General features: G+C 57.1%; 8 protein-coding genes across 8 annotated transcripts; 3 read left to right on the plus strand and 5 right to left on the minus strand.

The window, feature by feature from the left end:
- The first annotated feature begins 164 nt into the window (after positions 1–164).
- On the plus strand, positions 165–2,169 carry BKA78DRAFT_375828 (uncharacterized protein). Its single transcript, XM_066892814.1, has 3 exons — positions 165–265; positions 318–1,042; positions 1,095–2,169. The coding sequence occupies exons 1-3, from the start codon at positions 250–252 to the stop codon at positions 1,962–1,964; spliced, it is 1,611 nt and encodes a 536-aa protein (XP_066749011.1). The 5' UTR covers positions 165–249; the 3' UTR covers positions 1,965–2,169.
- Positions 2,170–3,837: 1,668 nt separating this feature from the next.
- On the minus strand, positions 3,838–5,010 carry BKA78DRAFT_244510 (uncharacterized protein; the record flags this gene model as incomplete). Its single annotated transcript, XM_066884036.1, has 3 exons — positions 3,838–4,069; positions 4,118–4,687; positions 4,739–5,010. 3 exons carry the CDS (start codon positions 5,008–5,010, stop codon positions 3,838–3,840), a joined length of 1,074 nt encoding a protein of 357 aa, XP_066749012.1.
- Positions 5,011–6,675: 1,665 nt separating this feature from the next.
- On the minus strand, positions 6,676–7,811 carry BKA78DRAFT_301708 (uncharacterized protein). The gene has a single exon (XM_066887378.1). The coding sequence runs from the start codon at positions 7,491–7,493 to the stop codon at positions 6,933–6,935; it is 561 nt and encodes a 186-aa protein (XP_066749013.1). The 5' UTR covers positions 7,494–7,811; the 3' UTR covers positions 6,676–6,932.
- A 4,677-nt stretch (positions 7,812–12,488) lies between these two features.
- Positions 12,489–13,701, plus strand: BKA78DRAFT_301713 (uncharacterized protein). Its single transcript, XM_066887379.1, has one exon. The coding sequence runs from the start codon at positions 12,933–12,935 to the stop codon at positions 13,422–13,424; it is 492 nt and encodes a 163-aa protein (XP_066749014.1). The 5' UTR covers positions 12,489–12,932; the 3' UTR covers positions 13,425–13,701.
- A 2,337-nt stretch (positions 13,702–16,038) lies between these two features.
- On the minus strand, positions 16,039–16,545 carry BKA78DRAFT_6577 (uncharacterized protein). The gene has a single exon (XM_066893534.1). The coding sequence runs from the start codon at positions 16,420–16,422 to the stop codon at positions 16,108–16,110; it is 315 nt and encodes a 104-aa protein (XP_066749015.1). The 5' UTR covers positions 16,423–16,545; the 3' UTR covers positions 16,039–16,107.
- Positions 16,546–16,668: 123 nt separating this feature from the next.
- Positions 16,669–18,370, minus strand: BKA78DRAFT_348447 (uncharacterized protein; the record flags this gene model as incomplete). Its single annotated transcript, XM_066890639.1, has 5 exons — positions 16,669–17,286; positions 17,338–17,511; positions 17,561–17,614; positions 17,668–17,784; positions 17,837–18,370. The coding sequence occupies 5 exons, from the start codon at positions 18,368–18,370 to the stop codon at positions 16,669–16,671; spliced, it is 1,497 nt and encodes a 498-aa protein (XP_066749016.1).
- A 388-nt stretch (positions 18,371–18,758) lies between these two features.
- On the minus strand, positions 18,759–20,160 carry BKA78DRAFT_358627 (uncharacterized protein; the record flags this gene model as incomplete). The annotated part of the gene is made up of 1 exon (XM_066892358.1): positions 18,759–20,160. A coding segment is annotated over one exon (1,164 nt), but the record flags the coding sequence as incomplete, so codon positions are not given.
- A 1,251-nt stretch (positions 20,161–21,411) lies between these two features.
- Positions 21,412–22,334, plus strand: BKA78DRAFT_6604 (uncharacterized protein). The gene has a single exon (XM_066893538.1). The coding sequence runs from the start codon at positions 21,584–21,586 to the stop codon at positions 22,169–22,171; it is 588 nt and encodes a 195-aa protein (XP_066749018.1). The 5' UTR covers positions 21,412–21,583; the 3' UTR covers positions 22,172–22,334.
- Positions 22,335–25,792: the final 3,458 nt, after the last annotated feature.

The following is a 25,792-nucleotide window of genomic DNA, read 5'->3' on the forward strand; positions in this document are numbered from 1 at the left end:
ATACAGTTCCTTTGACCAGTGAAGTCTCAATTGGACTAAGAAGCTGTTTCTGTCAGTCGTGAAGAGATGAAATGCGAAGTCGCCGGCCACGACCTTTCAGTGTGACTTCGAACGTCATTGCGGAGGATTTCCGCCGCCGAGACAAAGTCGCGTCACCACCACAAAACATGTCAAGCTCCTCGACCAACAAATTCTCCTCGTGCAATGCGAAGTGTTTAACAAGAGACCAACAGATCTCTCACAGCTCCAATGGCTGCGGCGACTGGTATTCATAAAATCCGCAACCCTACGCGAAATACACTAACATTGACTCATAGCTCCCCCGCCAGCACCGCAGTCCTCTAGCCTTTCCTTCACGCAAGGATTTCTGCTTGGACAGATTTCAATCACCCTCATAATATTCTGCTTCATCAAATTCTTCATCTTTGGCGAACCACCACCTCCCGAAGTCCGCCATGCAACGCGCGCTGCCGAACGCCGTCAACGAACCCTCTCCCATCAACGCAGTCTGGGCCCCAAGTCCTCGCTGCTGCGCCATAAACACAGCACGATACTTCGACCGCCGCCACCAGTCACGAGCGACACGATACTAGCAAAGACGTACTACAATGTCAAAGGTCACCAGCCTGAGAGCTTGGACTGGTTCAACGTCCTGGTCGCGCAAACAATTGCACAACTTCGAGCAGACGCGCGCCAGGACGGTGCCGTGCTCACCTCCTTGACCAACATTCTGAATGGACCCACAAGACCAGATTGGCTCGGGGAAATCCGCGTCACGGAAATCGAGCTCGGAGACGAGTTTCCCATTTTCAGCAACTGCAGAATAATCCCCGTTGAAGACGGCGGCTTTGGATTGGGTAGCCCGAGCAAGAGCGAGGGAAGCAACTCGAGCGAGGGGAGACTGCAGGCCAGGATGGATGTGGATTTGAGCGATGTCATTACATTGGGGATCGAGACGACCCTGAAGTTGAATTGGCCGAAACCGCAGGTCGCAACGCTACCAGTCGCGCTGGCCGTGTCTGTCATAAGATTCAGCGGAACTGTATGCTTGAACTTCTGCGACATATGAGTCGATCCGGACTGACGCCATCTAGCTCGCCGTATCCTTCATACCCTCTGCCCAACCACCGAACCACGACGACGACACCGCTGAAGCCAACAACTCGAAAAACTCTACCTCCTCGCACACCCACACTCCCACCACCCTCGCCTTCACCTTCCTCGACGACTACCGCCTCGACCTCTCCGTCCGCTCCCTCCTCGGCTCCCGCTCGCGCCTCCAAGACGTCCCCAAAATCGCCCAGCTGATCGAATCGCGTCTGCACACCTGGTTCGACGAGCGCTGCGTTGAGCCGCGTTTCCAGCAAATCGTGCTCCCCAGCCTCTGGCCAAGAAAACGCAACACCCGCGGCGGAGACGACGAAGCCGCCGACGCCGACCTTGAGGGCGAGGAGGAGGCAAGCGACGGCAGCGGGCGTGAAATCACAAACGCAGGCGGACCCTCCTCCACAGGACCGACAGACACACCATCGCCGCCGCGCCCCAAACCCGGCGCCGCCGAACGCGGCAACTTGAAGAACCTTCGCAGTGGCAACGGAAGCACCGTAACGCCAGCGGCCACAGGGACAAACACACCCAGCAAGCAAGCAGCCGCAACCGCCAGCCGCTCAACCTACGTGCCAGCCGACGAGCTAGAGGCACGCATGGCCGCCGAAGGACAAAAGATGCGCGAGGCGGAGCAGCGCGCGAAGAAGCTCGAGCGCTCCCGCTCTATGCGCAGCGAGTCTGAGATGGGGCGGCCGGGGAACCTGCGTCTGCGGAGTACGGGCACCTTTCCCCAGGCTGGTAGCGCGAGGGCTGCCGAGTGGAGAGGCGCGGGGTCGCCCTTGCCGGCGTCGGCGTCGTCGTCGTCGAGGCCAATGCCCGGTAGTATGCCGGGGGCGCCCACGCCGCCGACGCTGTGAGGTGGGGACGTGGAGAAGAGGGTGAACAAGATCACGAAGCTTTATGATGCATGAAGCGAAGCTGGGCTAGCCTGTTTGTGTGCATTTGGCAAGCAGGCAAGCAAGCAGCATTTACGGGCGTTTTCTGTGTGTTGTTTTTGGGGATAGACGGCTTGCTTCAGACACCCACATGTATGAGAAATGTAAAATGAATGTACTTGAAGCTTCTTCTTTATCAAATCTCGAATTGGCCTGGTGGTGCATGAGAATTGGACGCAAACCGGTAGGTGGTGCATGTAGCCAACGTGAGAATAGACACTCGGACAGACGAGGCGACTGGGTAGCACAAGAGACGGATACAGGTGAAGGAAGCCATCTGTCCACTCGCCCAATCAGGAACACCGACCACAACCTCAAACGCAGACGCCGCCGCAATCTGGGGAGCCATGGTGTGAACACACCTACCTCACCCAGCTCAACGATGGGTCAGGGGAGGAAGAAGAAGGGAGTTCCCAAGATCACAACCACGACCCGCAAAGAGCGTGAGAAATAAACGGCATGATTGAAGGGCGTCCGCGGATAGGTAGCAGCAAAGGCTGGCTGGATGGAGCATCATCTCACGCGCTCAAAAAAACCTTCTTCTCAATCGATCAGAGAGATGGATGGTATCCACGAATCGTCAGTTAAAAGTCACGTCTCACTTTCAACTTTCTGATGCCAAGCAGGCATTGACGCAGCGCATTATTACTACTCTCGTTGATGTGCATTTGAGCGAGGCTAAGTGACTGACTAGGTGACTATCCAGTGACTGACGTGATGGATTCAAAAGTTTGGCATAATCATCATTGCAGTGCCCGTGGAGTTGACTGCCCTGCCATCCCGTTCCATCCATGCCGTTCTTTGCTTCTCGCTTCCTCGTTCATCCTCCTTCCGATGCGTGTGATGTGCACTTGCAATGCGCGCTCGATGCAGAGTGAGTGAGAAAGGAGAGATGGAAGGGGAAAAGGAGGCGGCAAGGAGCTGGAGGACAGGAACAGCCAGACCAATGGCGGAAACCAAAACCAGGCATGAAACAAGAGCGCACCGGTGGCATGAACGCAATAGCCAGCCATCGAATTGACTTGAAAAAACGCAACGTACTCGAGCAACAAACCATGTCGCTGCCAACGGCGACAGTGAGCGCGTAGTGATTTTTCTCATTATTCTTGCTAGGCCATTCCGCGAAACAGTGCTCGCTGATTGATAAACGAATGGACTCGTATTAAACAGACTTGATTAAACAGGGTCAAAGCAAAAAAGGTCAGGACAATGCCTGAGCGACGCAGACCAATACGACCAAGAGAGCTCATTTCCAACTCTAGCCGTTTGGTTGCGGTTCCGTGGTGGCTCGCAGGAGCGTACCGACCCACCGGCAATTGGAAGCGTCGACGTGGTCGACGCGAACCGTTCCGCGTGGGTGGTAGCGAGACGAGACCAACGGTGGGTCCACATGGATAGGATCGATCTCGCAAAGGGGGGTGCATGAGACGATGCGTCTTCCCCAATGCCCGGGATCGGGAGCGAGGCGGGTCTTCTGGAGGCCTCGCGCTTCCTACCATGTGGTGGTTGTGGTGCTGATTGTGTTGAAGTGATGTGACGGGACCGGACGGGCTCCGCAGATGATGGGCGATAACTTTGCAACCATCGCTCTCAATCCTCCAGATGCCAATGCGCGCTCACGCTCGCCTACCGACACACTAGCCCCGACGCGACTGTCAGAGACCATATCATCCACTCTCCCGTCGGCCTGGCAAAGCGTGCGCTTGGCGCACCGGCATCCTCCTCCGCGGGGACGGAATGGCGCACTGTGACTATGCGCTCGCCTTTCGCCCCCGGGACGACGTCTCCCCATCACTCACTGCACCTTCTTGCCCTCGACCTTGGCGGTCGGGTCAGGGTCGTACTTGCGGTCATCCTCGCCTTCGACCTCCTTGACGATGCGCTCCATCTCTTTGGACTGCTTGTCCCACTCGGACTGCGCCATCTTAAGCTCCTTGCGGAAGAGCTCGTCGTTGGGCTTGCGGTAAGAACCTCCCAGGCGGTCCCAGAGAGTAGTGTACTGGCCGTAGTTGTAGTTGAAGTAGAGACTATGCAGCGGTTAGCATTGTCAGTTTCAAATAACTGGGAAGTCTTACTGGTGCATCGTGTGGCAAGCCGCGCCGTTGATGATGGGGCTCTCAGCAACGTATTCGCCGTCATGGATCAGGACGGTCCAGATGTTGACAAAGGTAAAGAGGATGACGTAGGCGAACTTCTGGAGAGGGAACAAGAAGGGGAAGATGTGGTAGGGCAGCGATTGCGCGTAACCGTCGAGCGGGTGGAAAGCATGGCTAGCGTAAGGGCTGGGCATGATCCACTTGTGGTGCGGCTTGTGCAAGTGCTTGTAGATCTTGGGGTGGTGGAGCCAGCGGTGAATCCAGTAGATGCAGAAGTCGGTGAACATGATGAAGAAGGGAAACTGGACGATGTTGTACCACATGCCGGGGCCCTCCTCGGTCTGGTCATACATTTTGCTGTAGCCGCGCACTTCGGCGACGAAGAAGGGCGTGGTGAAGACGGCCATGACGGGGAGGGCGCGCATCGTCTGAGCGATTTCGAGCGAAATCTGGTTCTTGAGGTATTTCGGGTGGGCGAAAGTCGCCTTGTCGAAAACGAAAACGTACGAGAGCGACGCAAAGGCAAAGTAGATGACGATTCCGAAGAGCCTGGCGCAATTGGATCAGCAGAGCTCATTGCGCGACGATAAGAAGACTTACCAGGTAATGAGGAACAACGTCGTGGCCTGTCTCACGACATCATCCCTGGACCATCGGCTCATCCAGGCATATTTGCCAGGCGGAAAACTCAGGTACTGGCTCGCGGGTTCCCATTGCCACGAGTTCTGGGGCGAGGGAATGTCGGAGTAGTTGTTCAAGGTGGAATTGAAGTCGGCGCCGTGGCTCAACTTTGTCGCGACGGGACTGGGGAGCAAAAAGGCGTAGACATAGTCGAAGAGGTAGGCGTCAAACGCCTCGAGTACAACGTCCATGACGCGAGTGGACGCTGCGCGACAGGTTGGTTGGTTTTGCGGTGGCGTTTGCTAGGGCGAGTAGGAGAATAAGAAAGCTGGAAGGAGCGCGGTTAAGGCGTCGTCGCACACAGCGATTGCTGTAACGGGTATGTAGACAGCAACCAGCGTAAGGTGGATGACGAGGGGGCAATCTGATAAAGGGAATGACGGAGCAGGAGAAGGGGGCTCGAAGGCACAGCGAGACCGGACTCAGCCAAGACCCGACGGGGAAGGATGTCGGTTTTATGAGCAAAGGGATTCTGAGGCCAATTTGCTGGCGCGCAGATGAGCGAGCAGTAGAGAGAGCGACGGGTGGGACCCTTCAGCCGCGTCATTGGTTGGTGTCCAGCACACTAGGCCTTAGGCGGCAAGGCCCGTGGCATTCGGCAGCGACGTCTTCCGAGAGAGACGAAGTCAGATCATTGTGAGAGCACCTTTGCCTCACTTCAGACTGACCATGGCCCGTTGCTACAAAACACTCGGCACCTCCCGCCTACCCGGATGCGACCATCGCGAGTCTTGCTAGAGTTAAGCTCTTCGACTAAGCAAGCCCGCTCTGTTGGAATCGGGAGAGGACCTTGCGCCAACCTAAATCATCTCCATCTGACTCTCCTCACCGCCCACGTGATGCTTCTCCGCCTTTCCCATCGTCCCGACATTCTGCCGGTCGATGCTCTCCACCAGCCGTGCCGCCGTTGCACCAACTCAACACCTCTCAATCCTGCGAAGTCGGACTCTTGCGCCGCGTGTTAAACCTCGACACCCTCCACCTCTTGCCACTTGTCATTGTTGCCCCTTTTTTCGCCCTCAGCCTGCTATCCACCCCCGTTGCCGCTCCCAGTTTCGTCGGCATCTTTACGCCGCTCCGCTCGGCACCTCCAGTCCCCATGACGACACTGACGCCTTGTGCCCGGCACCTCACGGAGCGTGGCCTTACGACCCAGCGGTCTTGATTCCGCCATTTTTCTTCTTCCAGGAACACCCGGCCATGCTTCCTTCAGCTCAACCACACAGGTACCACCAGTGCCATCCTCGCCCTCCATGACGAACCACACCAACTGCCCGGCACAAGTGAGGCTGCTGCCCTCGACCTCACACAGCAGCCCTGTCATGGCGCAGCCACTGTCGCTGCCATTGTACTGCTTCGCGTGCACTGCCACCCAAGGGTATCCCTACTTGGACCGCGCCCACCAGCCTTTTCGCCAAAACCTCAGCTCAGCCGCAACCACCCACGCCTCCTCCGCCCCGGCTCTCTGCAGCCCCCATCCTGCAAATTCCCATCTGCAGTGTGGTGTGCTTCATTGTCGGCCTGACATCCAAGCCCCAGGCCATTGGCTACGGCGACGCGCAACCCGCACTCGGATGTGGCTTTGAGCAACGGCCGCAGAAAGTCTAAACTTAATCTCTGTCCCGACAATGAGGTTCAGTGGCAGCGTGACCAGCTTCAAATGCCCCCTGTTCGCCGACTTTCCTGCCACGGGCGGCAGCCGATGCATCACCCCTCTTTTCCTATCCACTCAGCGCCTCAGACGCGCCCTCGATTGCCCGCCCATGGCAGGGCTTGCTATGCGAGCCTGGTCGGATTCGACGAATCCAGCAGCGCCATCGAAAATCACGCCCATCACCGCGTCCCGACACTCTGGTCATTGGAAGCCACACAATCTTTAGTGAGGCGCGAGCCTTGTTGCCCAAGCTGCCCCGATGGTCCAACCTTGCAACAAGCCCATCACTGCGCTTGGACGACCAACACGAAGCGGCAAAGCCCAAAAATCGAATGACACTGTCAAAAGGGTCCATTGACGGCGTCCTGCTGCCCCCTGCGCTCCCTGCTCGCCAATCTGCCGTGCTCAGCGAGCCCAAAGGTGGATCCAGATGTACGTCCTCTTTGCCCGTCATCACCACTACACCCTTTCCAAGTCGCTCTTGCGCCACTGGCGCAACCAGCAGCATCCGCCGATTCGAATGGGGGGCGGATCGATTGCCCCCAAACCTGGCTGGCGGATTCGTCTCCAGGTCCGACAGGAGGGGGCCGTGTAGCAGTACCGCCAGCTGCCGTGCCACCACCACCTTCTTCCAGTGCTCTCATGTACTCTTCTGCCGCTGGATGCTGTGTGAATCATGTACGTGGCCGAAACCGTGACCGCTGGACTCATTCCACCTTTTGTCCCGCCGCATCGACCCGGCGGACTGGGAAATGAAAACAAAGGACGCAGGAGCAAGACAGTGGTTGCTGGGAAGCCTGGACTTGGACGTCGGTCGTATTTCCTGTCTCTGCTGCCCGTGCTTGCCGTTTGGCAAACAGGCACCTCGAAGGTTGCGCATGCACCTCGGCGGCCACAGCAGCAACCGGTAATTCCATCGCAGAGGGCAGACAACCACCACACAGAGCCACAACTGCATTCCCACCGCCGTCTTCCACGCTGTAGCGCTTGGACCGCACCAGCGGAAATATCAGGCTTCATCCATTCCCAGCCTGCCAAAACAAGGCGTTATTTCCGGCAAACACATTCCCAGTACCATGGTTCTTGGACGATAATGGCCGCACCGCTGACCTGCCTATTGCTGTTTCAAATTGGATCAACGGCGCTCAGATTACGCAGATAGACGAGCGGCGAGGAAAGCTGCAGCCACCGTTCCAAACCACAGCCAGATCCAGAACTCGCGTCAAGCAGGCCTCATCGCAGCCCACTCAGGGCGCTTGTTCGCAGAACAAGAGCCCTGTCCTGCAGGCTTCCAGACGTCGCCAGAATCGTCGCGAAGTACCAGCGACATTTGTGGTTCCAGGATGAGTCGTCTGTACTCACCGACATTTGGCTCCGGTTACAGACAGCCGTCTTTGCTGCCCCCTGCCCCGCTTGAAAGGGATAGCGCTGGTACATGTCTTGCCGTGCACGTGCGCGGCACGCGCCGTGGACTTAGCAAAACCAGAAACGGTCCCACGGCTCGTACAGGCATCATGTTTGTTGTGAAAATGCTGGCATGGTCACGTCGATGTGGCTCACATGGAACTCATTCTCGTGCCTAGAAGGAGTACGTACACTCGCATCATTGTCGCGCCTCACGTATGTGCGCTGCGCTGCCATATTGCGGCCTTGTGTATGGCATGATGCCTAAAGTGGATACCCTCGAAAGCCCTTCAAGGACCAGGCACTGAGCAACGCAGAATTGGGGCATCAAATCTTTGCCTCAACCGCGCTATCCTGACGCCTCGTCCAGTTCACGCAGGACACTGCGTCAGGACGGGCAGTCTTGGGCCATCTCCCCAGGCATCGTGGTTGTAAAGTTGTCTCACAACAAGTTGAGTGCCCATCTGCCTGCCAGCCTCTCTCACTCGCAGCGAATCCTTCCACTGTATCTGCTCATCGACTCGCATACACCTGAACCCCAATGTAAGTGAGCACGCGCCTGTCCACCTTTCTCCACTCCACCACTTGATCGTACCGATACGCCGGCTCCATCTATCGCTTCCATCACATCCCACCTCGGTCCCCCTCTCTTTCCATCCATCCATCCGGCCTCAGACGATTCGGCGCCGTGGCGTTCATGAGATCAACTGCGGCGGCGGCGCGACGCGACGCAACACACGCCGCGCTGCTCTTCTTGGGAACCACCAAGCCTGGATGGCTGCGTGTCCTGTCGCCTGCCGTCAAAGTCACCGAGCGTGTATCCGGCACCCGAGACGGGCTGCTGCTCATTGATCAAACGGGGTGGATGGTGCGAACGCGGCCAGGCTCGTAGGGAGGCTGAAGGAGTGGGCGAAAGCCGTATGTTGATGGGCAACAGCAAGGCATCCCATCGGTGCTTACTGAACTGCGAGTGCGCGCTGCTGCTGCCCGCTTGTTGCAGGAGTTTGCTGCTACCTACCCAATGTACGTACCCTTTCCTGCTCTCCTACATCACTGATCCGCAGATCGGCACGGCACGGTCGCCGGCTCGCATCTACCCGGATCACATCACCAGCGCACAAGCGGGCCTTGCAACAAGAGATCCAACGCCCCGACTGGAATGGGATAAGATGGATGTCTGTCGATAAGTGATGGCACATGTCGTCGTCGTGTGCGAGCCCCAACCTTGCTAGATCTTTTGCGAGGCTACGAGTTGGCTTCTCTATCTGCGTTTGGTTTCTCGCGTCCGTCCCCTACGCAACCAGGCAGCCCACTCCACGCCCTCATCGCGTCGTCCCTCGGCTTCCAACCCGACTGACCCTCCATCAGCCTGCCCAGCCAAGCGCCCACCCACAACGCAAGCCCTCCAGACACAAATACACCTGGCTGGCTGAACGACAAGCACGCCAAAGCGCAATCCATCCACGTGGCATGGCACTCGAATCACGGCAGTCAGTCGTGGTGGGTTAGTGGCCGCGGTTCTCGGCTCCACCCACCACTGATTTGCACACTCACCTCAGCAGCCATGCCATGTCGGCTTTTGACGCACAGCACGTGGGTCGTTGGTGGCAGCGGTGACCCCGTCGGCCTTGTCCTTGTCGTTGTCCTCCTCGCCGTCGCGGTCGCCCGCTGTCAGTGTATTTTTTGCCATGAGTGGTGTTTGCTTCCTTGCGTATTCGGTGTCATCCGTGGGAGCGTTGGTGGTGGTGGTGGTGGTGGTGGTGGTGGATGATGTTGGCGGCCGCGTGGTCGTGTGGTCGTTGTCCGTTGTCGTCGTCGGGTCATGCCGACGCAAGTATCTACGGACGTATCCGACGCCGCTGGGCGTCGTTGTCGCCGTGTCTGCCCTGCTCTGTAATGTCGGCGAGGATGGACCGGACTAGATCAGAGCACGCAACGCCTGTGGATCAGGGGCGAAGGTGAGATCCACATGGTGAGGCGTCTGTTGAATGGAGTTAGTAGGCTCATAGGTAGGTAAGTGAATACTGGCGGGTATCTGAGGCAAGATGGAGCCTTTGTTGGCATTCGTTTGCCTTTGCGCCGCCTGGACTCGGGGGGCTTTGGTAGGTTCGTGGATGCTTCAGGAGAGCAGAGTCGAGTCTGCATCATTTTGCATTGATAAGGTAAGGAATGGTATCTAGTAGATCTAGTGCAAACCAGCTCAAAGAAAGCAATACAATCCAACTTCCTCCACTCATCTTCTTTCCGCTGCCCCCCAATCGTTCTCCCATACCTTGGCCGCTCGGTCGGTCCCTCATTCATCCCCAGTCAACTGATGTTGCTTTTGGTGGACAACAACAGACTTGAGCACATTGCTTCTCTTCAACTGCAAGACACAATGGCGCGCGCGCACGAGGAGCTTGCTTGAGTGCTTGTTCGACTGCTTGTTTGCTTTGCTTTCCTTCCCATCGCACCGGCCACACACGTGTTGTGAGACTGCTGCCAATCGGTGGATTCTTCTCCTGCCGTGCCTGTCCTCTCTGCACGTCAATGAGGGAGGGGGGTTTCTTTTTTGCCCCCTTTTTCCTTTTGCCCCTTTTTCCTTTTGCCGTGTCTACCTACCTTATGGGCCTTTTGCTTTGTCGAAAACGAACAAAGAGCGGGAGGGGAGGTGTGAAGTGATGCACTCAGACGGAGGGAAGGGAGCTACAGGATTTACGTGATGTGTTAGACGTTGATACGCTGCCGCCTCACCCATCCATCCCCCCTTTTTCTGGGATCAAGATTGTCGGGAATGGGGATGGGTTGGACCACTACTTGATCTGGTACGGCAACTCGTCGTCCCTCTCCTTGCTGCCTTCCATATCAATGCGCAAGGTTTGGTCGTGGGATCGAGAGTCTTGGTCGCAGCGAGAAGTGATGAGACGGATTGGTAACAGATTGAGTGAACAGACCATAGCACCCATCCCTGGTGTGTGTCTCGAGATTCTGAATCTGGACGTGTATGCAGTAGTCCATAGGGGAGAACTGGGAGGGACAGAGAGTGCAGCATGTTGAAAGGATCAAGAGAGGCAACTGAATGAGTCAATGGATGAGACAGCATGGCCGGCACATCAGCAACGCTCGACGAACAACGTCTCCGCCGAAATGCACGGGCGCGGGAACGTCGTCGTGGTAGGTTGGACCAAGCCAAGACGTAAATGGGAAAGACTGAAAGGCCGAAAGAGCGATGCGGCAGCGCAATCAGCTGGGTAGGTATCGGGATGGAAGCCTGGAAAGCTGGTTCAGCTAGAGGTGCTTTCTGGACCGACCTGGGGGGGAAAGGAGGGAAAGGGGCGCGTGGAGAAGAACGACGACGACGACCCACACGTGCGGAAATGACTGGCTAGTTGGCTGGCTGGGAGAGCGCTTCATCACTTGTTCCCACGCGGTTCTGGTTCAGGTCAGGCTAGGCCTGGTCGGATATGGTTTTCGGCTGAAAGATCACACGCGGGATAGGAGAAGGGAGAGGCGCAAGGGTTGGATGGATGGAATGGAAGAAGCATGCGTCCAAGTGAAGGAGCATCGGCGATGATTGAGTGGGTGGAGCCAAAGGGTCGACGCGTGGTGGTGGGTTTCGTTGATGCCTCTTTGTCTGTCTGCCTATCCACCCGGCATTCACCACCATCACATCTTCCCCACCATGGAGGCACAAGTGTAACGAGAGTTTCCAGGAGACAGACACGCACATCCACTGCCCCGAGCCATCACCTCACCAAACTCAAAAAGCGCAAGAGCCGACAATCTCATCTCATCACATCTCGTACTGCAATCACTCTATCAATTGCACCCATCAATGACCTTCAGACCTCCCAAAAAGTGAGGCGAGGAAGAAGGGTGTGGGGGGGTGAAAGCATGTCACAATTCAGCCTTGCGTACGTGCGTGCGTGTTTTGCATGGGCGGCCTCTGCGGTGCACCACTAGGCGGCTGATAGGTGGCTTTCGGTCGGGCAGCAATGCCATGGCAATCTGCCATCGAAAAGTCGGCAATGCTAGCGCTGTTCTTTTTTTGGGCGAGTGGATCCATTGGGAGGTCGGATGAGGAACCGGTGTTGGTGCTTTGATTGAGTGAGCTTTTGGTGTTTGGTCTGTTGGGTGAGATGGATGGGGGGACAGCTTTGCTCACAGTGCGCATGTGGTGTGTAGTAGCTGATTCATGCCCATCTTGAGCTACTGCTCAGAGTTCATTCCGATTCCCGTTTGGACTACTTGTGTCGTCGTGTCAAGCTCAAGTCTTGGGTCCCCTGATGTCGTCCACAGAGACCCAAGAGCACCACTGGCCATGCAGTGCGATGCGTCGCTGACAGTGAGTGACAGACAGTCGTCCACCATCGCACGCGATCCGTCGTGTCCACTTCCCAAGAAAACTCGGCGGGCTTGAAGCTCCACCCATGTGAAAAAAGGGGTGGCGTGAGAAAATGGAGATGTTGTCGGAGCACTTGCGCTTGAGTGGAAGAGATGAAGCTGCGTAAGACTTGGTCCGCGTCATCAAGTCGAGCAAACACTTTTCGTGCTCTGGATGAAGTTTCGAGCGCATTATCTTGCACGGGCGAGCGGAAGAGGATTTTTTAAACTGTCGCTTGCGGGAGTGAGGGCAAGAACCTAGGGGTTGACTGCAGTCCAGGGGGCAATTGTTTGAACGGTGCCAAATAGAATGTGCAGTGTATCTGAACAGACCAGCCAAACAAGTCCGTCATAATAGACTAGAACCAATTTCAATCTCGAGGCGACGTTCTCCTTACTCGCCACTTCAATGATACTGCCAGGCGGAAAAGGCGCCAGGCCGTCTCCGCATCCAAGGACGGCGATCAAAACTAAGCCCATCAAGCTCATTTTACTCGCAGGACGAGTGATGATCAGGCACGAAGGTTAGCTTTGGGTTCTCCGTGGAGGGGTAGGGAAAAAAAAGCAACGCAAGATCAACGCAAGGCGGTTGGTTTCGTGCCGCGCCGACAACCCCGTACTGCACCAACCTTCTTTACCCACCAGACTGCGACTGCTAGGTGCTTCAGTCGCGCAGGAGGAGATTGTGTTTGCATGCCCCACAATCGCGACACTTTGTCGTCCAGCGCAGAGCGACCTCGCCGTCGCCCAGCCATCGAGGCCGCGGGGCTCGATGCAACACAACACCGCTCCCATGCGACAGCGCGGTGCAAAGAGTGGGGACGTCACATCACGTCGTCTCGTCTCGTCCACTTCTCGTCCACTGCGTCGTTTGCCCTCTCCTCGTCGACCAGGGAGCCAGGTCTACCAACGCGTCCAATCCGCATCCCAAGCCAAAGAGCCAAGCTCCGTGCTGCTTTCTACCCTTTCTCTTCCTTATGCGCTGCGTACAAGGAGGCAACGAGCATATCCCCCGCTCCTTCAGCCCAGCCCAGCCTAGCCGGGAGCCCCCCAGCCGCAGCCCTCACCGGCGACCATCCACACAATCCAGCGCATCGCATCGCATCCACCATCATCCATCCCGCCATCCGCGCCCCGCCTCCCTACCTCGCGACATGCTCTGCCTGGCTCGGTCTGCCTAGGTAGGCAGCCACTGCCTTTGTCTGCAGACAGACTGATCGGTGTGGTGGGGAGAGAGCTCCCACAGACCAACCTGCCCATGTATGATGTACCCAAGCCGTCCATATCCCCGGTCACATCCCGCGATGCGGACCCGTTTGAATGGGTAGGCTACACACCTAGGTACATTGCGTTCCGCGCTGGACGCTGCTGCTGCTGCTGCGCGACTACAGGCGCAACTGCAGCGAGAAAGCGGCCCCGCCCCGCGCCCATGGGGCGGGCTTCTCTCCTGATGTCGGATGTGTGATGTGGTGGACGAGCAGACGGCGCAGCGGCAGCGCAGAGTAGAGCGTGAAGGATTGCGGATGTGTTTCAGGTCATACATACGGTGCAGCGGACTCGCATGTATGCGTGCATGGATGCGCCGGATGCAAGTGTGTGGGTATGCAAGAAGGCGGCCGGGCAGCAAGCGTGAGGTGTGCGTGGAGCTGCCGGCCAGCCCAGTGCATGCGGAAAGCTCAAGTGCCCGATGAGTCCGGGGAGAAGAAGGGAGGAGTAGAGATGGGGGCGAGTGTGAAGACAATGAGATAGAAGCTGGCCAGCTGTTGCAGTCATCCCGTCGTCGAATGTTTCATCCCCCGTGCCTCTCTGACTGAACGGACCCGCCATGGTGGTCCAGCCTAGGTATATAGGCAGCGGGAAAAAGGAAGGAATTGAAACCACGGCGGACGGGCAAAGCCACAACACCACGCACCAGCCGTGGACACAGCCAGATGATACGATTAATTCGCATTTCCTCGGAGGCTCCCGGAGCCGGCTGCCCGGCCAATGGCCTGAGACGCTGCCGCAAAAATTCAACCCGTCTGCTACAGCCCGCCTTCTCGTTGGCGGATAGCATTGGAATATTGTGCGGATAGGGCAGGCACGGCAAGGTCAGGCAGGAAAAACCCGCACCCATCCATCCATGACATGACGATTAAGAAAAGGGTCTAGCCTGGTCCAGTCTGGCCGAGCCGATAGGGCTCTCATCTCATGGTTTGGTCGCCCGCCGGCAGCGCGGGGGTGTTGTCGCAGGTCGGCCGTCGACGGGCCAGTAGCAGGCAGCGAAGTCTCCAGCAGCAGAATTTTTCCGGTTTGCTCTCAACAAAAAGGGTCTCCGGGACAGTTGGGTTTGGCCGTTGCCATTGGACGGCGCAGACGGGGCGGATTGGCGACGTGGAGAAAGATGATGAGGTGGTTGTGTGGGGGAACGGGGGTGCTAGTGGTAGCGTGACAGAGGGGGCAAGGGGGTGTTTGGCAAGGGATCCCGGGATTTCTTCGCGCGCTCGCTGTGACTGCGCTTGCCAATGCCGCGGTGGCGCGAAGAATGGGGGTTGTTTCTTGACATGTTTTTCTCTTTGCTAATTTGTCTTGGTTCCAAGCCTGCGGTTGGTGAATAGTCAGGGCGAGTGAGACGTTGAAATGGCGATGGCAAATGAACTCAAGGGCATGGAAACAAGAGATTAGATATTCGGCAGCGGTCAGTGTGGCGCGCGGGAACGCGGGCGGGCGGCAGACACCGACAGACAGACTACTGTCTCTGTCTCCATGGATGGCCGTGGTCGTCGACCCAACGTCGGAGAAGCGGTCTGTCGTCTGTTACCGCGAATTCCCCAGCAGCCAGGCCACGACGCCAACGTGCCGTGCGAGGTCATGTCGCGCGCGAGTCGACCAGAGTCAGTCGTGCAGTCAGCGGTCGTCGTACGTATACGACAACGATGCGCTGGCTGGTCCTCCTAGCTGGGCCCGGATCGGACACTCGGAGACGGGAGGCAGCAGCCACAGAGCGCGCGTCTCGATTCAGAAGTGATGCTGCTCGTTGGTCGCCGTCGGCTGGCGCGTATCCAGCAACTCGGTAACGTGCCGTACGTACGTTAGGCTGGACAGGGATGTGCAGTGCAGTGCCGTGGTGGACAGACCGTGGTAAGATTAAGCTGGACTTTATTTTTCGACTCATGGTGGTTGTTGCGCTTGCCGGGTCGTATTTTTGTGGTGGTGCTGAGGCCAGGTCAGACGCGCGCGCTTGTGAGGTGGCTCGCTCATCTAGGAAGAAGAGAGGATGCACGTAGTGCTCAAAATCGACTGAGATCCGGGGGGGTTGAAAGGCTCCGATGCAAGATTCAGATCGTATCTTGCTTGCGCAGTAGTCAGATGGATTCTCCAAGTCATTCGCAGATTAGAAGCGAGCGAAGCAAACTGACATGACGAGAAATGATGCCATTAGCGCACCAAGCGAGGCCCACCGAGCCAATCAAAGGGCCGCATTTTTGGAGCTCCAGCGTCGATGCGACAAGTCTCATCATGTCGCTCGCGTCGTGCAAAGGAAAATTCTGCTCCAAATTCCAGTGCCCACAGCTCGTCATTGACTCTACAGACTCGGAAAACAATCGGCATTGTCAAAATTCAATCGTCGACCAGAGGGTATTCGCACATCCCAACACGACGCCAACATGGTACGGCAGGGCCGCCATGGCAAACGAACACATCTAGAAGCAACAAGGTGAAACAGCGCCGGCATACGCGAGCAGAATAAACAATCAACGACAGACGTGAAGATGGGGCCGAGGGGTTGGTACACGGTGGTGTGAGGGCTAAGTGATACAGAATCTATATACATCTCGTAAGAGGGATAAGCCGCAGCCGAAAAGGGGCAGAAAGGACGCGGCATCAACTAGCTTCTAGACTCCAATAATGTTGAATGACAGGTTTTGTCCGGGATTGCCTCGATCCCAAATCTCCGTAACGCTCCACCCCCTTGAGCTCCTGCTGCCAGATCGATGAAGGAACCAGGCCGAAAAAGAAAAGATACGAATCGAAACATCAGAGACAAGGTGAAAAAAAATGTACAACAGTAGATGAACAGAAAACCTTTGAAGATCCGCATAGTGTAGACAGAGGTAACGCCATACCCGAAATAACAAATGAAAGACAGGAATACACAAAAGAAATTATCCACAAAGACACCAGTTCGCCCCTCTCTACCCATTAGCCAAGCCAGGGGTCGGTTTGACCCACCGGAAGTACGGTATATCGACCGTCTCGATAAAGAATGCAATAGGACCCGGCGAAGATCGCAGATCCTAGCTCGAGTCCGCTGCCGCGCTGCAGCCTCGCCGCGCAGCCGCGTTCAGACCCCAAACCTCATCCCCATCTTCTCGACATCGCCATGCCTTCATGCTCCTCTGGAGTCTCGTCTATTCGGGGGACATGTGTCATGATTCGGAGAGCTGATTCAGTACATTGCGCCGCCGTACCCGGGGTACGACGTAGCTTGCGGCTGTTGGTATTGTGCCGGCGATGGGTGGATTTGCTGTCGCAAATGTTGAGGTTGCGGCTGAGGCAGGCTGTAGGATGTTGGGCCGCCACCGTATCCAAAGTGCTGGTTATGTTGTTGTTGCGGGTGGTGGTGGTGCATCTCCGAGTCTACGCTTGACATGGAGGGACTGCGACTTCCAACACTGCGACTGTAGTGTGTTGCGCTCATGGCGTGGCTGGCTGCTGTACCACTGCTGGCGTATGAACCGTGAGAACTTGTCGTCGAGACCGAGCTGTAAGGGCTGTGCATTCCGACGCTTGTCGGGATGTATGGACTCGGTGTCATGGCTGAAGTCACCACAGGACCAGACGCCGGCGACGAGGACGGGGCATGCGCTGGGGTACCAAGCGGTGCTGGGCCGACGCGAATGTCCTTGCCTCGGCCCTTGATGCCCCTGTTGGAGTTTTTGTACATGTCTGAAAAATATTCCCACAGTTCCTTGTCCTTGTCTGAGACGATGTCGCCGGGACGAAGGGAACTGAACCTGGCCATCAACGTGCGCAGCTCATGGCAGTGGAATTTGTTCTGGTGAGACTTTACGACCGTCAGCCTTCGCAATCCTATTTAGCGGTCTGCTTAGCTTACCTTGAGGTTTCCGAGCTGCGAGAACATCTTGCCACAGCTGTCGAATTTGCAAGTAAATGGCTTCGCGCGAGAGTGGGTGTTCATGTGTTGGCGCACGTTGCCGCGCTGCGCAAAAGACTTGCCGCACAATTCACATGGGAAGGGCTTTTCGCCAGTGTGACGGCGCTCGTGGGTCTGCGGGATGATTAGCTGAAAATCTCTCGATTGAAGTCGATGCGCTCACCTTGAGGTTTCCCATTTGAGAAAATCTCTTGTCGCAGCCAGGGGAGCGGCAGACCTATTGCATCCAGTTAGTCGTGGCACGAAAGAGAGTTGTCGCGACCTGCTTACAAATGGCTTGTGTCCAGTGTGCTTTCGCATGTGAATGTCGAGATGGGTCTTTTGCGAAAAGCTCATTTCACATTTTGGCACGTCGCAACGGTACTTTTTGGGCTTAAGGCTTGGCTTCTGGGCATTGAGTCAGTAAACGGTGACGGTTCTCCCAAGGGTCTCAACTCACGTTCGAGTTCGAAGGCGCCTTGGGTGGCTTTGCAGGCTTCTGGTTGGCCTGAATGGTCCTCATGAGGTTGTCGATGTGAGTATGGAAGACGGCACCAGTGCCATTCTCCGAGTCCGCGGAGCGAGGGGGCTTCCTTTCTTCTCCCAAGCTGAGCTCGGCCAACTGCTGGTAGGGCTCGACCGGAGAAGGCAGCTCAGTCTTGCGGTAAGGCCTGCTCGAGTAGTTTGTTTGGGACGTTGCCGAAGGCAGCAGAGAGCCAGAGAGGTAGGAGGACGAGGATGCGGAGACTGGTGGATAGTTGGAGTTGAAGCCGCTCTGAAAGTTGAAGGAAGTGGTCTCAAGCGGCTCATAGGCATACGAAGTCGAGTATGATGGCATACTAGTTGTCGGTGCCGAGGTGTTGTTGATGTAAGGCACTGACTGGTCGTAGTTGGTCGTCTGGTACGGCTGAGAGGTAGGCATGACGGCCAGGCGCGTGGACGAAGTGTCGTATGGAGCAGGCAAACCGGGGACGTTGATGGAAGCCATGTGCATGTTGTGATCGGGTCGTCGTGGCCATGTTCCGGTGTGCTGGGGAGCCATGACTTCTGTCATTCTGAGAGGTGGTGAAAGACAAGATGATACCAGAGGCGTGTGGAGAGGAGATGCTGTGTGACTGATGGGGTGGTTGAAACAAGAAGCGAGACGAGTAGAGGCGGGTGTATGCGAGTACAAGTACAAGACGGTTGGACAGGTGTCTTTGGGTTGTACGGAGGAGAGAGAGGCTGTGGCGGAGCTTAATCGAAGACTTGTTGGCAGTTGATGCGTGAGGACAGTTTATACACGAAATGGGTGCTGAGACGGGCTCTGGACTGGCGGCAGGGATGGTCGAGGATGACGGAGCAGCAGACCGGGGGGGGGGGGGGGGGGGGACCAAAAGGTGGTGGACTTGTGCCGGGGGGGCATGAGCACGGCCCCAGATCGGAGTGGGTGGATGAAAAGAGGGCATAGGGTTTGCGGGCGGGCAAGGTCAAGGGGCGCGGAGCTATGGCTGGTTGTGTTGATCGGACGGAGTGGAGTGGGTGGTCGGTCAGGGTCCGGGCAACAAGAGGAGGCGTGCTTATTGCAGCGCGCACAGAGGCTCGAGTGGTCGAGTGGCATGGCATTACGAAGGCGACGTCTCAGCGTGCGTGGGCTTGCTTGCTTGGGTTGAATCTGATTCTGGAGATGAGAGATGTGCCCCAAGTCTCTTCTCTTTTTGCGCGCTCCCACGCCTCAGCCGATACGACGCAGCCTTGGGTCGTAGGTGCGAGCCGTCCGCCCGCGCCCGCGTTTGCGCCCGCCATCGGCCTCTTCCCGAAGCTCCCGTCGCCCTCAGAGTGGTGCGGCTTGGGCGTGGGGTTCAGAGGGACGAGTCCTTCTGAAGCGGTGCGGTGCGAGGCACAGGTGGTGAAGCTGAAGCGGACGACAGGCATCGGCGACCCACTGGCATGGGCGAGCCGAAATGGTGGAAAGCGTAATGGTTGTTTTTTCTTGTCTGGGTGGTTGACTGCGTTCTGGGACGGGTGCATCTGGAGTGGTGTGTGGAGTGTGTTGTGTGGTGGTGAGGAGGGCGGGCCGCGAGGTCTGAGAGGCGCCACATCAGCTGGATGGAGGCTTGGCTCCGCGGACGACGATTTTGAATCTCTTTGCACTCGATGCAAAATGCTAAGGCCATACCGTGGGCGCGGCGTCGCCACAGAGGACGGCAGACGCCTGTCGTCCAGGCACCGGGGCCTCATCATACCACTTCTCCAAAGTGCTGCAGCCAGTCCCGACAGTCTGGGTCGATGAGTTGACCTGCAGCCACGCGACAGGGCCCATCCCAGGCGGAGCTTTTCGGGGTGTCGCCCCCTGGAAAAGTCGTGTACGCCCCCTGCCAACTCATACACACCCCTGCCACCACCACAACCACATCTCTCCTTCATCTCGTCCTTCCGCATAGAGGCTGATTCCTGCTCCTGCTCCTGCTCCTGCTCCTGCACCTGCATCTCCCTCCCTCGATCGATGCACAATCCTGTCCAAACGTCGCCGTCCCACAGTCTCGGGCCGCGATACGCCTGGGCGCTCCCGCGAACAAAACCCACCGCCAGCTTCTCTGCTTTGGGCAGCCTCTCCGCCGCCGCCCTCTCTCCCACGCCATGGCTCATGCGCTCCCCGCCTGCTCTGGTCTCCTTCCGCTCCGAATCTGCCTGCTTGAAACGCTGACCTCGCACACAACCCCATTGCCGGGCCTGTGTAGACTCTTCGATTCGCCTTGACGCAATCTGGGGTAGATATCCGGTTTCATGTCGTCCACTCACTCGTCCTCGACCTGCCCAGGCGACGACGCGCCGATTCCCCGCCCCAACGGCCACCTAGCCAATTCATCTGTTGCTCCGTCCCTATGTACCATTCGACGACGATCTTGGTCCATGGACCTGCAGTAGCTCCACCCGCTTCCAACCTGCCGCCTTGCCGACGACGCACAGGACCCTGATGTCCATGTTGTCGTCGAGAATATGACAGAGTCCAAATCCGTCATGATTCTGCGCCAAAAATCCTTGGGAAACCGTGGCGCCCTCCCCATCACGCCAGCCCATCCATGCTCCTGTCCCGGTTTCACCACCACCTGAAGCCCAGCCTCACTGCAAGAGCCCTGCGCTGTAACCTGTGTCTCTCCGCATCTAGAAGCTTGGTTTGCCGCTACCCGCCAGCTTGACCAATAGGTCGACCTGTCCTCCATCCCGCCGCGCCTACGGATCCTCTGAATCTACTGATATTAATCCAACATCCAAACGGGAAGGCTCCCCGCGGCCAACTGCATGTCCATCTGTCGTCGAAATGTTGCCTCGAGCAACACTGCCGCCCACCAGATTGATTGCGCAAGCCTAGAATCGTACTCCAGATGCTCTCATGCTCCATCGCCAATCCACCCCCAAGCCTTGGGCCTCAGCTAGCCACAACCCTTTGCACGTCTCACGAACGGCAGTGTGTCCAAATCCAGTGACGTCTGGCTCGAATTCAGACCAATTCAGCGTCTGGTCAACATGCCAAAGGCCGAGCTCCGCGATTAAAGGCCATGGATGGTCTGATTGGACGACGTGCCGGTGGGTCTAGGAGCTTCTCCAGGCCCATCGGCCCCGCAAGCTTCGTCAGGACGGTCAGAGATCATGTCTTGCCAGCACGTGCCATTTCCCTTCTGAACATGTCTAACAGGGCTATGGATTACCGCATGAGGACCGGATCTGCTTCCAGCGCGCTGGGGCCAAGGCTGCAAAGGCATTGCAGTAAGGAGCTCGGGGTATCTTGGACCAGGAGTGCAGTCGATGCGATTTGCGCCAGGTCAGGCCAGGGCGTTTGGTTTCCCGTCGACCCGCCCGCCGCTAGTTCTCGTCTGGCCTAGGTCCTGTTTGCGGCACCATCCGCGACGGGAGCCTCCAACGTCGTCGCTTGGCCGCCCTGCTTCCAACCTGCTTGCTACTTACCTCATGATGCATCGTCGCATTACTTTGCCTTGGAAACTTCGTCATAGACTTCACAGTTGTCTGCGTACTGCTTCCAAAACCATCCTCCCAGCCCACGGCCAGCCTGCGTCCTTCACCAGCGCCCTACCCGCGCCCTCGGGACTCGACTGACTTCGGATATTGGCCTCACTTCAGGTCCGCATCATGCAAAGCTTTGTTTCCATTTTGATGAACGCTTGCTGGGCTTAACACACCTCGATCCGTGTCGCCAGCTCCCCGGACCATGAATTTTGCTTCGTTTTTCTTTCCACAAGCCGATGGACTCCCCGACAACTGGTCCCTCCAGTGGCCTTTTTTTTTTTCGTTCGTCGCTTGCGTCGTCGACGGCTGCCCTATTGTCCAAAGGCATCGGAACATGAGCCGCTCCAGGGTCGGCGGCGCACATCGTTGCTTTACCCCCTGCATATGCATCTGCATCTGCAATCCTTTCTGCCAAAATTGTCGCATCCTCCATCTCGCTCAAGAACTTCGCGGCCCCTTCATACCAGATGGTCGTAAACCACTCCCTCTTACTGGTCACCTTGTCCGTAACCCTGGCAAGCCTCTCAGACCGGAAGGCCGCTTCCTACTTCCACCCGCCGCATCACCCGCAGCGCACGTGCCCCGCTGCCCACCAACTTCGCATCGTCATTCTTACCACCATCGCGTGCCCATCGCATCTCAACCCGCATCGCCAGCATCTCAGCATCGTCGGAACCTTTCAATAAAGACCCCCTGCTTCAGTCTAATTAAAAACCACCCCCTCGATCGTTCCCCGCCGGTGATCGGGGCATTTATGGCAAGATTTTGGGTCACTTTTGTCATCCTTTGAAATGCTCTCGCGACGAGTCTACGCTGTGGTCCAGACCTGAGCGCGCAACGGGGCTCTGTCAGCATGGCCTTGCCGACCGCTCGTCACGATGCCGCGCCGCAAGGAGAGCACCGCCGCAGCGCTCCTACATCGCCCCACTTGCCAAACGTTTGGTTCCTATCCGGACTCCAACGCTCTTCTTAACCCCGCGATCAGTCTTGTCCCGCCCCGCCCTGTCCGCCGGGTCTGTTTGTTGACGCTGTTGGCTCTCTGCAACCGCGGCCGCGCTTCTGAACCCCACGACACTGGGACAGCATTTGGCAGAGACACGATTGGTTTCAGCAACATCAATTCGTGCCAAACGATTGCAATTCTGCTTGTTGGTGCATTAAAAAAGGGGTAGATATTGATCCCGGGCGCTGCGAAAATTTTGCACCAAGGGCCGAGTCGGCGCAAAATGGAAACGAAAAAAATGACAGAATCGCGAATCTCGGCCACGCGCACAGCAAAAACAGCGGGAGAATCGACAAAGCCACGCTTCCCCAGGACGATTCGCCGAGAGCGGGATAAGCAAAGCCATCGACCAGTGGGCTGCGAGTCTGGCCCGGGAAGAGAACTACCGTTGAGATAGCCTTCAGCTTGACGACGCAGCCCAGTCGACACGCGGACATAGGCGAGGCGGCGCGTCGAGGCGACGGCCCCACAGCTGGACCCTCACTCCCCAGCCCACGACGGGGTCAACAATGTCAGGCATCCCAACTCCGTCAATCATCATTGCGCCAGGCCAAGAAAAGAGTGACAAAACACAGATTCTGCTATTACCTACCACTCGCCCATCACTTGGGGACCTTAGTCAAGGGATCCTGCGATCCGCAGGGCTCCCCGACAACCGCGATCAAACGTCTAAATCGCGGGCCGGCCCTCGCCTTGGAGCGTCGATTCCTCCGCGCGCCTCGCTACCCTATTCCTCTTGCTACTTCACGAACCATAATTTTCGCCTATTTCTCGCCAACTTGCCTGACATCCCGCTGATGAAGTGGATGAATGAATGAATAACTGACTGACTTAAGCAATCGCATCGCTATCGCCATCGCCATCACATCCCACGCGTCGGAGGGGTCCCAATCCCACAGTCCCCGATCCTCGGTACTGGTAAGTATTTGAGTTATACCTTCGAGCTACCACCGGCACCCTTTCCCTTATTTGCTCTTCTCCGCTGCCCTTGCGCCTGTCGCCGTTGCTTGTCTAGACCTCGGACGTTGTCGTTTTCTCTGAAACGCGCGGGGATGGCCTCGCGGAAGCCGCAGAGTGGAGCGGAGCAGCAGCAGCAGCTTCGTCTAGACTGCCAAATGGGTTTGCACTCGTACAAGGGCTCTGCGTGCGTGTGCGGATTGATATTTCAAACAGTAGCTGGGTACTGGCTGTGCGCGGTCGCCGGGCTTAAGAACACCACACATCCCCAGCAGGTTTCAGGTTGATGATATGGGACGGGACGGGGACAAGGGACGAACGGACGGGGCGGGACGGGGCGGGACGGGGCGAGCGAGCCGCGCGAGGTTCCTGGCAACGGGCGGCCAGGGATGGGAGGCCTCTTTGGCCGTTCAGCGTTGTGATGGAAGGAAAGGGGAGAGGAGGAACAACAAAGTTGGTGCCTCGTAGGACATTGAATCGCTACCTAGACAGATAGACAGAATAGGTAAGAGATAGTACGAGGTACGCAGAACTGCCATCATCTGTATCCAGCGAAGTGAATAGGTGCCTCAGGACAAGCGCGTACGTCTGAATCACTTGTCTCCGCCCAGCCATAGAGGTCCATCCTCACTTCGATTTCCGACCCATCTTCGAAATTGCCATACCGTCTTTCCCATCGCCTCCTGCGTATCAATTTGCCAACTCACTTTCACCATAATCAAGTCCCCGTCCAGTCCAGACCGGGTCGGCTGAGAAACCAGGTGAGTGGCAAACCGTCAGTGGCAATCGACACCTCCTCTCCCACGATGACGACCACGACAACGACCATCTCAACATCACCACTCAAATCGCCGTCACACAACGCCAGCACAGCACAGACAACAACCGCCAAAGCGGATCGACCTCTAACGCTCGCACTCAGCTGAGCTCCGAGCCAGCCAGCCAGCTAGCCTGCGGGCAGCAAAGAACTGAGAGAGTGATACATCTCACATACACACCATCTCTTCCTGCCCTTGAAGACTCTGCGTTTGTCGACTTGTTACATCTGGGGCAGTCGGCGGCTGTCTATACGCGGCCTTTGCGTGGCTAGGTGGTGTCTGCCCCCTGTTTGCCGCTCGGTGACTGGTTGTCTCCGAGCTAAGCTGGACTGGACTGGACTGGACTGGACTGGACTGCATTGGTCCGGACCGATGAGATGATGATGGACGGGAAGTGTTGTTGGGTTGGTGTAGGAGGGGCGAGGACGGGACGTGTGGAGCGTTCGATTGTTCACTGTCTTGGTAGTCCTAGCGGGGCAGAGGCGGCCAAGTCACTGACCAACGCATGTAAGGGGAGACAGGAGGCTAACTCCATGCAAAATTCACCTGTGCAATACATGACCATGAAATTCACGGTGACTGACTGAAGCCTTGTTTACTGCATCATCATGCCATCTAGCACACCATTTTCTTCTGCATGGACGACAACATTGCACACTCGAATCAATTCGCTAGCTATCCCAACAAACTACAGACACGTCAACACACTGGCGCTCTGGAAAGGAAAACCGACTTGTCAGTTGGACAATCGTCCAGTCAGTCATTCCTCCAGCCAATCCCATCTCGTCCGCTCCTCGGCGCTTCAGAGACTTCAGCGGTGAGAGACCGACCAAACCACCACACTTACCTAATCGACACCGTCTACACAAGACCAAAGCCCCAAAATCACTCCCATACAGCATTGAACGGAGCCGATTCCGTGGATTCTGATAACATCTCAAACCCACCGGACGAATGCATGGCCGCGCACTACATTCATGCAGGAGGACGAAGCAAAACAACAGCCGCAGGCGGGGACTGGGCGGGCGGGCGGAGCGGGGCCGCCACCGGTGAAGCATGCTGCCCAGAGAAAAGAGATAGACGGGCCAAGCGGCAACTCTCTACCTAGACGCCCCGGAGGAGAGACAGCGCGCTCTGAAGCGGACGGGCGGGTTGGCTGGCAGGCGGAGAGACGCTGGTTTGAGTAAGCGCCGCAAGTCTGGACCAGATTCTGCACGGTGTTGTGGTTGTAGAAGGCAGAACCAAATATGGAAGCGGCCGTGGCTCCGTCGCGGCTGTGGCCAGGGTCCGCGGCGATTCGGGGAATGAGGAGGAAGAAGAAGACGGACGGGAAAAAGAGATGCTGTTAGATACGCAGCGGGCCGGCGGGTGTGTGGGCGAGATGTGAGATGAGGAGATCGTGGGAAGGAAGAAGAAAGAAAAAGTTGATCGATTCGTGGGTCTTCTTTTCCGGGGCGTTGAGGACGATGGAGAAGAGGGCAGGGCAGCGTGTGTGAGGGTAGTGGAGGAAGGGCAGGTAGTGAAAGATTGAGGGTATGAGAAAGAGAGGCATTGAAAATTTTGATGGTAGTGGAGAAGGGCAGGCAGTGAAGCAGAAAGAAAGCAACTGAGGGTACCGGAGAGGGTGGCAGTG

The sequence above is a fragment of the Phyllosticta capitalensis genome, assembly GCF_038381095.1.
Source record: "Phyllosticta capitalensis strain CBS 128856 chromosome Unknown BKA78scaffold_1, whole genome shotgun sequence".
Taxonomy (NCBI): domain Eukaryota; kingdom Fungi; phylum Ascomycota; class Dothideomycetes; order Botryosphaeriales; family Phyllostictaceae; genus Phyllosticta; species Phyllosticta capitalensis.